General features: G+C 35.2%; 1 protein-coding gene across 2 annotated transcripts in view; it reads left to right on the top strand.

The window, feature by feature from the left end:
• The first annotated feature begins 2,331 nt into the window (after positions 1-2,331).
• Positions 2,332-13,608, top strand: part of LOC127064908 (nephrin-like) — a 95,613-nt gene continuing 84,336 nt past the window's right edge. Inside the window, exon 1 of one of the 2 annotated variants that reach the window (XM_050996563.1) lies at positions 2,332-4,153. In XM_050996563.1, the coding sequence (XP_050852520.1) occupies positions 3,997-4,153 (157 nt within the window). In that variant the 5' untranslated portion in view covers positions 2,332-3,996. The remainder of the gene's footprint in view (positions 4,154-13,608) is intronic. The other variant, XM_050996565.1, reaches the window with a different exon arrangement.

Below are 13,608 nucleotides of genomic sequence, written 5' to 3'. Positions count from 1 at the left end.
GAGTAGTATATTCCGATGAGTAATATTTATATTTAGTAATATCAAGTACATGAGGAAAACACAGCGCAGAAAGATCTGATAGAAGGCAACTCTCTGCATTATAACGAGCTTTGAACCGCAATTATCCTATTTGATATTCAGCCTCCGAACGCGTAGATATCCACCGATTTTGATTTACGTTTAGAGATCATCGATGAGCCGTCGACTGTACGGCGAGCTAAGGGATAAGAGAATAACGATATACGAAACTAAAGCCCCGAACCCAAAGCGGATTTAGGAAAGGTACCTCCGGAGATACCTACTCGATGAGGATTAGGAAGTGATTTGCAGTCGATTCCCGATAGCGATGGAAACACGAAAGCCAGAATTTATCGCGATCGGAGGTAGTTCTCGAGAGTCATGAAGCTTCGAGGGTCGTTATCTCGCGCATGCACTTGCTACGCACGAACCATCAGTTTTCGTCGACGGCTTAAGTACGTGTCCTCTGCTCGGCTCGTGCATCGGTTACGAGCATCGTTGTACTTGCGTACGAGCCAAGAATTCAGTCCGTTGTCAGTTTATACGTACATATATCTAATACATTCGGGACATTATCTTTTATTAGATCTTCTTGCTCGAATATCGTTTAGACATGTACATTTTTTGTTTGATATAATTATCTTTTGAGGTTAACGATAATTTGATAATCCCAGAAAAAATAGTTCAAATTATTTATTAACAGAGTACAAACGAATTTTTCGCTCCTTTAAATTTTTTAACGGAATTCATTAATGAATTTTTTACGAACAAGCAATCTCAATGGAAGCAAGTAAACTATTAATTTGTAATTCGACGTAATGGCTGTTGCGTATTTATCATGGGTAAACATTTCTAACAAGTTTAATGAGATGAATCGATCGTTAGATCGGGAATAATAAAATTTGTCGAGCCGTACATCGAGTGGATAAGCGTAAGGGGAAACTTTAATAAACCCTGCAATCGGTCGCTCTTTTATGCGTCGAATCGATAATGCGCATCAATAATTAGAATGCTCAATGTTCCGTACTGATAAACTGAACGTGCAAGATAGACATGGAAATGTTAATTAATAAAGCATAGTCAAAATGTATTTAACATTCGCATATTACATGTTGGAAATGTCAATTGAAAAATGAAAAAGGAAGATAATGAAAAATGTTTTTATTTTACTTTTCAATTCGTACTAATTGTATATTTGGAAAACACTCTTCGAATTCCAGGAAAAATAAGTAAATCCCGGAGAACCTTCGAATGGAACAGAGGTCAATGTTTATTTATTCGCACGCGTCTCTTCATGTAACAGGGAACTAACAAATCGTAAACATAAGAGACAGAGAGAGAAAAAGAGAGAGAGAGAGAGAGAGAGAGAGAGAGAATGGGATAAAGAGAAAGAGGAAGAGTGAGGAGAGAGGGATGGCTTCTCTTAAGTGAGTTACGTAGATAACGAAGTAAGACAGTACTTAGGAGCGTTTCGTTCTAGTGAGCGCGAGTGCACGCACAGTGTTTGCACGGTACCTGCACCACAACGATTATGGCGACTCATTAGCCATGTCGCTAAATCATAGTAATCCTCTGCATGGGAGAATAACGAAGAGAGAGTGATAAAATGAGAGAGAGAGGGAAAGAGAGAGAAAAGGATACTTCATCGGAGATACGTGGTAAAAAGAAACGACGTGCGGATGGAGTGCGAGAAAGAGACAGAAAAAGGGAAAGAGAGACAACGAGAGAAAGAGAGAAAGGGAGAAAAAGATACTGAGGAATAGAAAAAATAGATATAGCTAAGTATAGACACATAGGATCGAGACTTATTAACATAACTACTAGACTTTCGAAAGGCGAACGAAAGATTTTTTGTTCAGCTCGAGGTGTTCATATTTTTCCATGAACCTCAATGACATATACATGATAACAAAATATAAAAAAAAAAAAAAATAAGTATATGAAAATATTAATGCATATATCGAATTAAAAATGATAATAAAGAAATTATAGAATAATAATAGAATAAAAGTAGCACAGGCGAATAGATAGAATAGGCAAATATAATTAAATAAAAGTTTATGTTTTATTTTTAATATTTCAGAAAGAGAGAGAGAGAGAGAGAGAGAGAGAGAGAAAGAGAGAGAAAGAGAGAGAGAGAAAGAATCTATCTCGGTCGAAGAGAGAAGCTCACGACTAGCCGATAGAGAAAGACAGAGAAAGAGGGTGGTGTAATAGGCGAGAAGAGGATAGTAAAGCGAGCGTGCCCGAACGTAGCCGACTAAATACGAATGTAGCCGAAGAGACTCGCGACAGTCATTCGCGCTACTCAATGGTTTCAGTACCGAGCCGCTGCGGGTCAGGACTCGATGTGGTTCCGTTATGAGAAAGGTGTGTTTACGCGTTCTTTATTTCGAGCCGGCATAATGCGTTTCGACGAAATCCTGTCATGAGTGAAAATCGTTAAGAATTGTATTTACATTGAAAAACAAACGAAACTCATAAGTTTTTTCTTTTTCGAGCTGATCATTTTTTATTATCATCGTCATCGTTTTCGATCGATCGACTGACGTCTACTTTCGATATAAATCGATCGCAACGCATGCTCGCGGATGCCGACGGTAAATGTACGCGGTGCGGAATCCGCTAGTAGAAGACTAAAAATGGACGGCTTTTGTCGATTTGTCGACTCAGTGACATTCCCGGTGGATTTTTTTATTTTTAGATAAGCAGACTGTAGATAAGATATTTCTTTTATTTTTGTTTTGTTTTTCCTTTCTTTTATTTCCTTTCATTTTCACTGTATCACTCTTGAAGGACATTTGTACAAATTAACGAAAACAAACAACGGCAATCTTACATGTACGCACGTGACACGCTCTCACAGTGAGAGTTTTACTAAGACGCATGAAAGCGAATAGAAAAATCGATTTATACTCAAGGGATATTCAGAGTTTCGATTTAAACTTATCTTCAGAGCTTTCCAAGGATTGTCTTGTGAATTTACGAGTGTTAAATCGGTTTCACTGAGTCGAGTGCAAGGATCCACCGTCTTTACCCGATAATTATTATTAGTTCTCCTTGTGAGCGAGTCTAAACGTTCTTTGATAAAAACACGACGATACCTTTATCATCGGTTTGATCTAAACGTAGAAGATACACGTAATTCGTAATCCTTTTGGAAATATTTTACTTGAGAAAAGAGAAGCTAACCAAACACGTTGCTGCAAACAATAATTCTTCAACACTGCCAACGAAACGGGAAAATTTTACATCGTTACACTGCCATCATCGAGCGGGTCGCCTCGAATTTTCTACCATCAATTTATACGCATAAACATACATACATACATACACAGACATATATATGTGCATATATATGTATATATATATATGTATATATATGTATACGAATTTTTTTGGAGGCACATAAAGTCAGGGAAAGGATTATACAATTTTTGGAAATTCGACTTGAAGTTTCATCAAAAAATGGCAAAGGATCAAAGTTTTATTATTATCTTTTAAAAGAATATCTCCCTTACCGAGAATCCTTTTGAAATTCAATCCCTCTGGAAGGGTCGGAAAGAAGGAAAAAGAGAAAAGAAGACGAGATATAAGAAAAAAGTGAGTATGTCCAGGACGCAATGCTGCGACGGCAGCGAATGTGTTGCTGGAAAAATGAACGAAGGAAGGAAGAGAGAAAACGAAAGGATGGTTCGTGGCTGCAATTAGTAGTGCCGTTTCGAAACTGTCCCATGTTTATGGAGTGCTAGCACTCAGGAAATATAAGAAGAGGACAAGCAAGAACGTAGACAAGAAAAATAGAAAAAACTGAAGGAAGCGTGTTATTTTTTTTTTGTTATTTTGTGATTGTGAACAAGAAAGAAGGAGAAGAAAGAAAGGAGGTGTAGAAAGAGCGAGAACGAGAGGGAGAGAGAGAGAGAGAGAGAGAGAGAGAGAGAAAGAGAGAAAGAGAGAAAAAAGAAGAAAAAGAAAAAAATGTGGTGGAGGTGCCGGTGGAACTTTGCTAGCATCGCTTCGACGATGCAATCCGCGACGAACAGTAGCAGCACTACAACCACGACCACAGTTTTGTTGGTCCTGGGAGTGGCCTCGGTCTACTCGCAGGTCGACGTATCTGATCTGGATAAGCCCGGTAAGTTGTGAGCCTAGTTATCAGAGTGGTATTTATGCGACACCTATTTGCTTTTATTGCCGGACACCAAATTCTAAATCCAAGTAAACTTTACCTATTCCAAACGAATTCTTTTTTTTTTATTGGTAGCCTTAAGCTTTCTATTATTAGTATCGATTTTTTTACATTTTATTTCATCGATAACACAGAAGTACAGTGAATTTTCATAAAGGGTTTCTTGCACGTTTTCAAACGTCATCGATGACATTTATTTTACAAGTAACATTATTGGTTTTTAAAAAATACTCGCGTAAAGTCAGAAAGTGAGCTGTTGCGTTTGGATATATCTCACGAGCACGAGAATTTTTTATTTCTACATCATGTCGCTTTCGAGCTCGTGTAAACAGCTAACGCGATGCGGAATATTGATCTTGATATGGTTACCGCTTTTATGCCGTAATTAGTGCTTTTTTATTTGTATAAACGAATCGTCTAGTTTCGTCAGTATATCTGGCTTTTAGTTCCTTCTATCTGCCAATTATAATTACTGTTATTTATTTTGTTTTATTTATTACGTTCCGCATTAACTTCGTCGTTTTTAACGATTGATAAAAGTGTATTATCCAGTCCGATTTAATTGACAAAAAGTATAAAAAAATTTGTATGAATATTAATCATGTATTAGGTAGATTGATAGAGAGAGGGAGAGGGAAAGAGGGGAAACATATGGTACACTTAGGATAAGATAGAATATTTGAAGTTCAACTTATTCGCATTATCAGTGTATATATTTACGTGCTCATAAACTTGTTTACGCGGGCGTGTGTGTGTATATGTATAAACTAAGTAATTGATATGGGCATTATGAATAATGACAAATAATATCAGGCACTATAATAAATATCAGCGCTAAGGTTGCGTTTTATTAGATAGTTTTCTATAATAGATTTATTACAGTACCCAATTTTGTTTCTTGTTATTCATAATGCTTATATTAATTACTTAGTCTATAATATTTATGTGTGTGTGTGTTTTATATATGTAATATGATGTAACTATTGTAGATATAGTAACAATATCTGTACGAACAAAGAAATCTCCGAATAGTTAGCAATATGTTAATTATCGTAAGAACTTCATCGTTTTCGGATTTTAATTGTTTTTTTATTTAAACGGAAGAATGCAAATATTTATTAAAACGATGTGAGGAAGAATCGCGTGTTTTTAATTGCCCAGCTCGTAAGGCGGAATCTTTAGATAATTGAAAATTTGATAAAGAAGTTATGGGTTAGGTCCTCGATTTACCAGCAAGCCAATCAACTAAACCAGTAGGCTTGACAGGCGGCGAAGAACAAAGAATAATGGCTTGGAACGATCGAAATATCAAGGATTTTTTCAGTCCCCGAAACCCAAAGCTAAATTAATTTCGTGACTCCTCCTTTAACGGAGAACTAAACGATCGAAATAACGTTAACGACCCGTAAATTTTAGTATCCACAGGATTGGCATTATCGGTGTGTCGATCTGTGAGAACAACGACGGCTTACGTGGCTTTTACGTAAGATTAACTATCAACAGGATTTCATTCTTTTATGTTCCTGATAGAATATTTGATACCAAAAGAATGTTACGAGTTAAAAACAATGTCTTATTATACTATTCGTTCGTTCTTTTATCTTTTTTTTTTCTTTTTGAATTTTATATATTATTTGTGAATGAAATTATTATGTATTATAGTATGTTAATGTAAATCATTTTAATTCTCTTATAATTAACTTAACTTCGTTTAATAGAACAAGTCTTTGAAGGAAAATAAATGAACGGTAGAAATGGCTCGTGCTACCTCTCGTTTATTTCTTCGAGTGGGTATAATAAAGTAGCGCTTTCGAGAATGCTAATGACACTTACTAGCACATATCGCATAACTTTTTTTCTTCTCTACGTAAATAACTAATATAACGTAAAGTGTGTTCCGTTCGCGAGCGACTAAATTAAAGTGGCCGATCGATTCTAAGGGAGACACGTAAAAGCATGGGTTCTGGAGGGGGACAGAATGACGACCAAACTAGTTTAATTAAACCTCGGCGCTAAACCCACTTGAATTTATCGTTGTGCAATAAAAAAGATATGTCTTATTGGTAGGAAGTTAGGGACAAAACGTGTGAGAGAAAAATTCGATCGTCAAAGAATTATTTTTCGGATTTAACTATTAACAATTAATTTATACTAAATTCTATTTAATTAATTAGAACATTATGAGAATAGTATATATATGATCGTGTAATTTCACTCGTAATATAGCTTTTTTTTTCATATTCTTAATTCGACGATTTATGATAAGTTTGAGAAACATATATGAAACATCAATACTATCTTTACAGATTCATAGAAAATCATAATACACAAAAATTCGCAAGAATTAATAAGACCATATCGGAAAAATTAAAAAGTTAAATGAATTTTCGGGGGTGGAAAAGGGGGGAGAGAGACTCGATCGATCGATACACATACGTACGCACGCATACACATATCCAAATACATACACACCCGTCCGCAAACATTTTCCGTGGCAAATTAATACGCTCATTGGGCGGCTTCTACCACGGTTAATTACAATCGCAATTAAATGGTTGCGTTACAAAAAGTACTGCGGCGTGTGATCGAATTTCGTAGATGAGCTATTCACGAATACTTACTTTGTAATGTTTCCGTTCCAACAGGTGCGGTTAATCGATAAAACAAAGAAAACAAGGTTTGTTTCTCGTATTTTCAATTAAATTATTTATCATCGTTGGAAATTCTTTGTACATCCTTTTGATCTATCTCTTCATTAACAATCTCCTTTTTTTCTCTTGTATTTGATATTCTTCTAAAATGAGATGTAATATTTCTTTCGTGTCGTATTAAATGATAATATGGCCATCAAATTTTTCAAATTTTTACAACGACGTATGCTGTTAGTCTCGAGTACCGTTACGATTCGTGTTAGTTACGAAATAGCTTTGTGCCGGGAGCGTCGATTTCAAATACGTTACTCATAGATATAAAGTTTGTCTTATGACTAACGTTAACGAATATATCTTTAATTATATAGAATTTTTTATTCTTAATTTCGTGAATAATCATGTTTTATAAAATTGTATAGAAAAATATTTACGAAAATATGGTGAATCATCGACGAACACAAGCTACATACGTACAGATTTAATATCACGAAAACTTTTTTATCAAAACTCGGAAATATTCATCATTATTATTTTTATGATTTGTTTATAGAAAGTTCTATTCACTCGGCTTTCAATGCATTAATGTTCTCGCATAATTGCATTGGTATAGTTTAAAAAATATAAACGGAATGTAATCCGTTCGTGCGATTAAAACGTGATGCATTTTGTTATTATTTTGTTCGAATTTTACGTCCTGTCAACGTAAGTACATTTATTACGTAACGTTGAGCCTATTATATGGAAATTTCATTTGACAATTTTTATTACAAAAATGATAGAAACATATAATACAATGTTTTTAAATATAATGGAAGTAAATAAATGTAAATAATAAAATAATTATAATTAATAATGATTCTTAATAATAATAAATATAACAAATAATAATTGCAGTTATTAAAATAGTCAAAATAAAGTATGATTTTTATACATAAAATATTAGTAATCGATTGCCTTTAATAATTAGTAATGCTTATCTTTGTTTTTATGTTTTTAAAATGACAAAGTGTTCTTTAAATAGTACAGTCAGTTTTTTTCTTTATCTTTATGGACAGTAGTGAAATATTTTTCATTTATTTTTCACGTTGTGCTTTCTTCTGTGATAATTATAGATCTTTTTAGAGATTTATCACTTACATTTACATTTAACATATACATACGTGTACGTGTACCGTATATTCGCATGATTCAACGACGAAGGAGTTTCGCAGTCGACGATTTTACCGCACTTGACGCGAATGCTCACAGTAGTAATTAATTTTTTGCGTGAGACTCAGAGCGAAGTGTTGGACGATGGAAGGACGGAATGATCACGAAATCGTTCTAATGGCCAACCATTTGTCATTCTTTGCGGAACGAAAGGAAAGGTTTCGTCGCATTCGTTTTCACTCGGTGAAAGAACGTTGGATGAAGTCTTCTTGCATCTTCTAAGAAGAAAATAATACCATTTAAAAAAACGAGTTTTTAATCATAAGCTAGAACATTTATATTCGATAAAACCGAAATCAATTTAATACGGATTTGTTTGTTAAAAATATTTATTACGTGAAATTTTCGACAAAGTTTGATTAAAATTATGATTTTGATCACTTTTGAAACATACTTAACATTCATTAATTATAGAATAAGATTACTGAGATTTATCAAATGGAATTAGTTCGATCAAAGATGCAAGAAAAGATGTTTCTTTTAATCTGACAATGTTCTTAAATTTCACGATTGCTGTTCTTACTACGTGAGTATTCTCGTTCGATGATATATCCTTCCAACTCTAGCAAACAGTCCCATGTTGCGTATTATCATATATCGTCGACTATGTATGTACATACATATATGCACATAGTGTGCTTTACATACTGGGACGGAGCGTTATAGAGTGGCTACCGATACGAACCACTCGAATTACGTATTTCTCATGAACATGTATACGTGTGACGACTATAATACAGAATATCGTACCCTCGGGTCTTGTTCTGCAAAACTGCGATCTCCAAACGCATGAGGATTCATTTCGATATATCAAACGTTTTAAATCGCGATGTTATTCCTTACGTCTTTTAATTGGAAGAGGAAAATTTTGTTCTTCTTCGAATATTAGGTCTGAAAAAAAGTCGATTGAATTGTTATTTCAAGAATGATCCCAAGGAAAGGACTGATAACTCAATTAAGAAAGAAAAATTCTTCCTTAATACTATCACTCTTCTCTTTCGAAGAAATCTACGGAGTACTAGAAGCTATTTCGTGTAAAGTGATTATGACGTTAAATCTTGTTTGGGAAGTACTTGGAAAGTGAAACATCAGTTTGAGAAAGAGTTGTTATCAAAAGGCTAAATTCCAAGCTCACTTTCCTTCTCGTCGATCAACTATCACAAGTATAAGGAGAAAGAACGAGAAGATATCTTTGCGTTAATGCGTTAAGCTATTAAAGGGAGATCCTTTTCCCTTGTAAAGAGAAGGAAGATCAAGGAAAGAAGAAAAAGAAAAAGAAAAAGAAGGAATACTTACGATGGCGGTGTCGTTAAATCGGTTGCTAACGCGCGAACGAACTGATTTAATATCTATCTTTAGAGAAGGCTTAGTCGGCTATCGCGTTGTAATTACTGGAGGACCTTGCCACGTTGATCTCGCCATTATATACATCGTAAAGGATCCTTTCTAACTGTTGTTAGAGAGTACTTTCTCTACTCGTAATTTTCTTTTTAATACGAAAATACATTTTCATCGATTCGTCCATGTAAGTAATTATAGTAACCGTATCATTCGTCTCCTCGAATCTTATTTATTTTTAATGATTTTTTCCAATTACGATCATTCGAATGTTCGTAAAGACGAACGTTGAGGGAAGTACAATGGAGCTCTCTCTATTTTTAGCAAGCAACTAATTTAACCATTTTCCGATACAAGAGAGAAAGAGAGAGAGAGAGAGAGAGGGATAGAAAAAGTAAACATGTTTCTTCATTGAAAACGCTCGTTGAAATTGGCAGGCGTGTGCCTCTCGTTCGTTAGAGACCGAACGAGAAAGAGAGATAGAAATAGAGAGAGAGAGAGAGAGAGAGAGAGAGAGAGAGAGAGAGAGAGAGAGAGAGAGAGAGAGGAAGAGGGAGACAGACAGATACGATGGAAATTTCGCAACATTTGGCTAATTCGTCTGTAAAGCATCGAACCTCCTCGTCGTATCCGCGGTATGGCGCTAACGAGTCTACAAACGAGCCGGTGCCGGTACCGGAAGAGAAACGGCACAGTGGATACTCGAGTTCGAACGACTCGCCGTTGAAATGGCTCCCGGCTGCTCGTCGTAACAATATCCGAAACAGGTTGCTGGTACCTGCACACGTAGCGTAGCTTACCACAGATTACCAGTAATCCCTCGGGTTCTGCTACCAGTTACACGCTTTCAACGAGACATAGAAGTTTAGCTGCGTACTACTGACCCCTCCGGCTGAATTTCCTTCAACCCCTTTCCTTCATCCCTTCCTCACGCATATACACCTCTTTATACATATGTATGAAACATCGCCTAAACTCCTTTCACACCTTTTGAACGAACGAAACCCATTGAGAAGACTGTCAAAACTCCGGTCTAACGTCCAACAAATTTGAACGTAGATCGATTATAGAACTCTATTCAGCTCATTCTGTGTCCTCCTTTCTTTCTTTCTTTCTTTCTTTTTTCCCTTTCTTTCCTTCCTATTTTCGATTTCCTAAAAGCATGTGTACGTTTTTTAACGAGACAGTGTAACGTAAACTTCGAGAAAGTGTAGGTTAATCTCGTAAATGGTGCGAGCTGTTTTTATTAACAGGATCGAGGTTCTCGTGAAAAATAAAAAAAAAAAAACATGCTAGACGTATACACAACACATATACAAACACGAATAGAGTCAGGATGACGTTCTTTCCTAAGCATTCGCAAAAACGTCGCGCGAAGAAAAGATTTGCCGTATGATGGATGGAATCGCTTCTTTTTTGCTTCTTTTTCTTTTTCTTTTTTTTCCTTCTTCCTTTTTAGCGAGATGCGCACGTTATCTCTCTCGCCTGCGTCGGGTAAAATAATTTGACATCTGACATCGATTAATTTACGGCTAGGACAAAGTAGCCTTTGACGCGCGACGGTCAAGAATCCTCGTTAATCCGTGTCAACGGGATTAAACGCGAGTATACGAGGGGTGTTGGGTTGGTTGGGAGAGAGAAAGAGAGAGAGAGAGAGAGAGAGAGAGAGAGAGAGAGAGAGAGAGAAAGAAAGAGGCAAGAGTGAAGGGCAGTATCACGAGATGAAAAAGAAAGATAGAGGGTAACGAGAAAAATGCACGATGCTAGGGGAAAACGGTGTTCCGAGGATAGTGACACTGTCTGTCGGTTTTTTCTACGTCCTACAAACTCTCCTATCATTTTCTTTCTCTTTTTTCTCTTTCTATCTTTCCCTCCTTCTTATTTTTCTTCGTCTTTTGTTGTCTCTCTTTCTCTGTATTTTTCTTTCTTCTTACGTTTTCACTTATTTGTTAGAATAATGTTTTCTAATGAAAACTTTTGTTCGTCTTATAAAGAAAGTAGCTATCTCTGTCCCTCTTTCTCTTTTTCTTTCTCTCTCTCTCTCTCTCTCTCTTCCTTTTCTCTCTTTCTCGTTTAAAAGTAATGCCAATCGATCGTTAGGAACTTCTTTTGGATGATTTAACTATGTTCATAGCAGGTGCGAAAGATATTTGAGAGATAAAGCTTACAAAGAAATTGGACAATAGCCGCAGTTATCGAGAGTTTAGTAAAGTTCGCAAGTACCGATTTTTCCATCCTTCTTTTTGATTTACCGTAAGTTCGCTAAAACTTATCGATCTAGGACATGGCCTTTGTTTATTGTCTTAATTGTTAAAACTTAGACGTGATGTTCGAAGTAAACTGCTTTAGAAATTTTCTTCTTTGAAATTATATATTTAAGAAAAATCCCTGAATAGATAAAAGTTCTTGAAACTGAAGTAAGATTAATAGAAAAATTGAAATTTACAAATAGAAACATCGTTATAAGACATTCTTTCGGGAATTCTATAATTATTTTTATTTCTTTTGTTTAGTCATTTGTATTCAATTACTTATCTAATGAAATTATAAAAACATACACAAAGAATAGTTTTGAACGTTTTCTACTTTTTGATTAGAAAAAAGATATCGACAATAACGTCTTCACTTAACATTGTTTTATTGATATTAAGTAACATTGGATATTACGATTATATCAAGTTGGAATTTCATTCTCAGACGATTACGTATCATGTTTTTTCACGAACCGTTCATTCGCTATGCTATAGTATATGATAAATCTATACATATATAGATACATCGATTGTCGCGCTTATATGCTAATTGTCTACCGCTACTAATTGGAGGATCCGTTCAGTGTGTTAATTATCTAAGCGATGCGGCTCTCTGCGTATACGATCCATCTGCTTGCATGGCCATGATTTCAAACATTTTCAGATAATGCACGTCTGCATTTATGCAATCAAAGTAATATCGAACGTTCTGTATTTTACACGTATTGTATTGTATTTATATTATTTTCCACCTTGTGTTGTATATTTATTTTTTACCTTCAAATAGTGTGTAAATGAATCTGTGAAATTATTATTCTATCAAAAAAAAAAAAAGAGAATTCTTTACACGTTACAATGTAAATATTATCGAATATTTATTTATACAATATATTATTATTATTATAACACGAGATTAGCATATAGTAATAATGTCTTTCTATACTTATTTTACGATATATCATTTCATATATTGTGGTTAACAGATTAGCTGCTTAGAAAGCACTACGTTGCCTTAGTACCATGTTCCGTAATGAAATACGCTTTTTCAAGTGAATACGACTTTTATATATATTAAAGCAAATTGATTGAACAACTATAATATACGTTAAAAGTTTACGTACGTACTAATATGATCTTTTCATTAGATACTTCGATAGCGAGATTAAAGTGCTCGTATAGTAGCTTTGACCTCTTTTTCGCGAAGTCCAATATTCCTTGAATTACAAGATAAAATAGCCTCGCGCAGAGAAAAATTGAAGTATCTTAACAAAAATTGATTAAATCTATCAATCGAATCTCGTAAAATTGACAAGTAAAATATCTTAGTTTTATCAAAACTTTAAATTAACAGCTAATGCATTTTTTAATTTAAATAACTTTAAATATGTCGTAATAACGCGGAATAACCGCGCGCGCATACGCGATGGGAAATGGAAATTCTTTTTGAACGTAGTATCGGTGTGTTAGAATAAAAATAATCGCGATCGAAGCTCATGAGCTTCTCTTTCGATGCAAAAGTTTGCTTTTGTATCAGAACCTAACTCGGATCTGGAGGAAGTCTAATAAAATGGTAGATTTCTTAGCTTTGAACATCTGAGAGAACGATCCGGTTTGGTATCCTTCGTCCAAAATGAGAAGACGTAAACTTGCGATACGAGTGTGTTGGATAAAGAGTGGTAGAAAGAGAGAGTGAGAGAGAGAGAGAGAGAGAGTGAGGAGAAGAGAGGACGGGATTGCTCTTAAAGAGCCATTGTGTTCGGCGCTCTCACATGTTTAGATTTTTATAGAGACTTACCGGATAATCCCCAGTGCAAATCCCCTTTCGTCGTGGAAATACTCGCATAGATCGTAAATGCCGGGCCGGCCCTTAAACCGAATTCCAATTTTTAGATAGAAACTTGGTGAAACGAAGCCTCGAGAGACGAGCTTCGATGCTTCTTCAAATTTTTCT

This window comes from Vespula vulgaris, chromosome 6 (genome assembly GCF_905475345.1).
Source record: "Vespula vulgaris chromosome 6, iyVesVulg1.1, whole genome shotgun sequence".
NCBI classification, from domain to species: domain Eukaryota; kingdom Metazoa; phylum Arthropoda; class Insecta; order Hymenoptera; family Vespidae; genus Vespula; species Vespula vulgaris.
The sequence above is the reverse complement of the archived record's forward strand: the minus strand, read 5'-3'. Positions and strand labels throughout refer to the sequence as shown.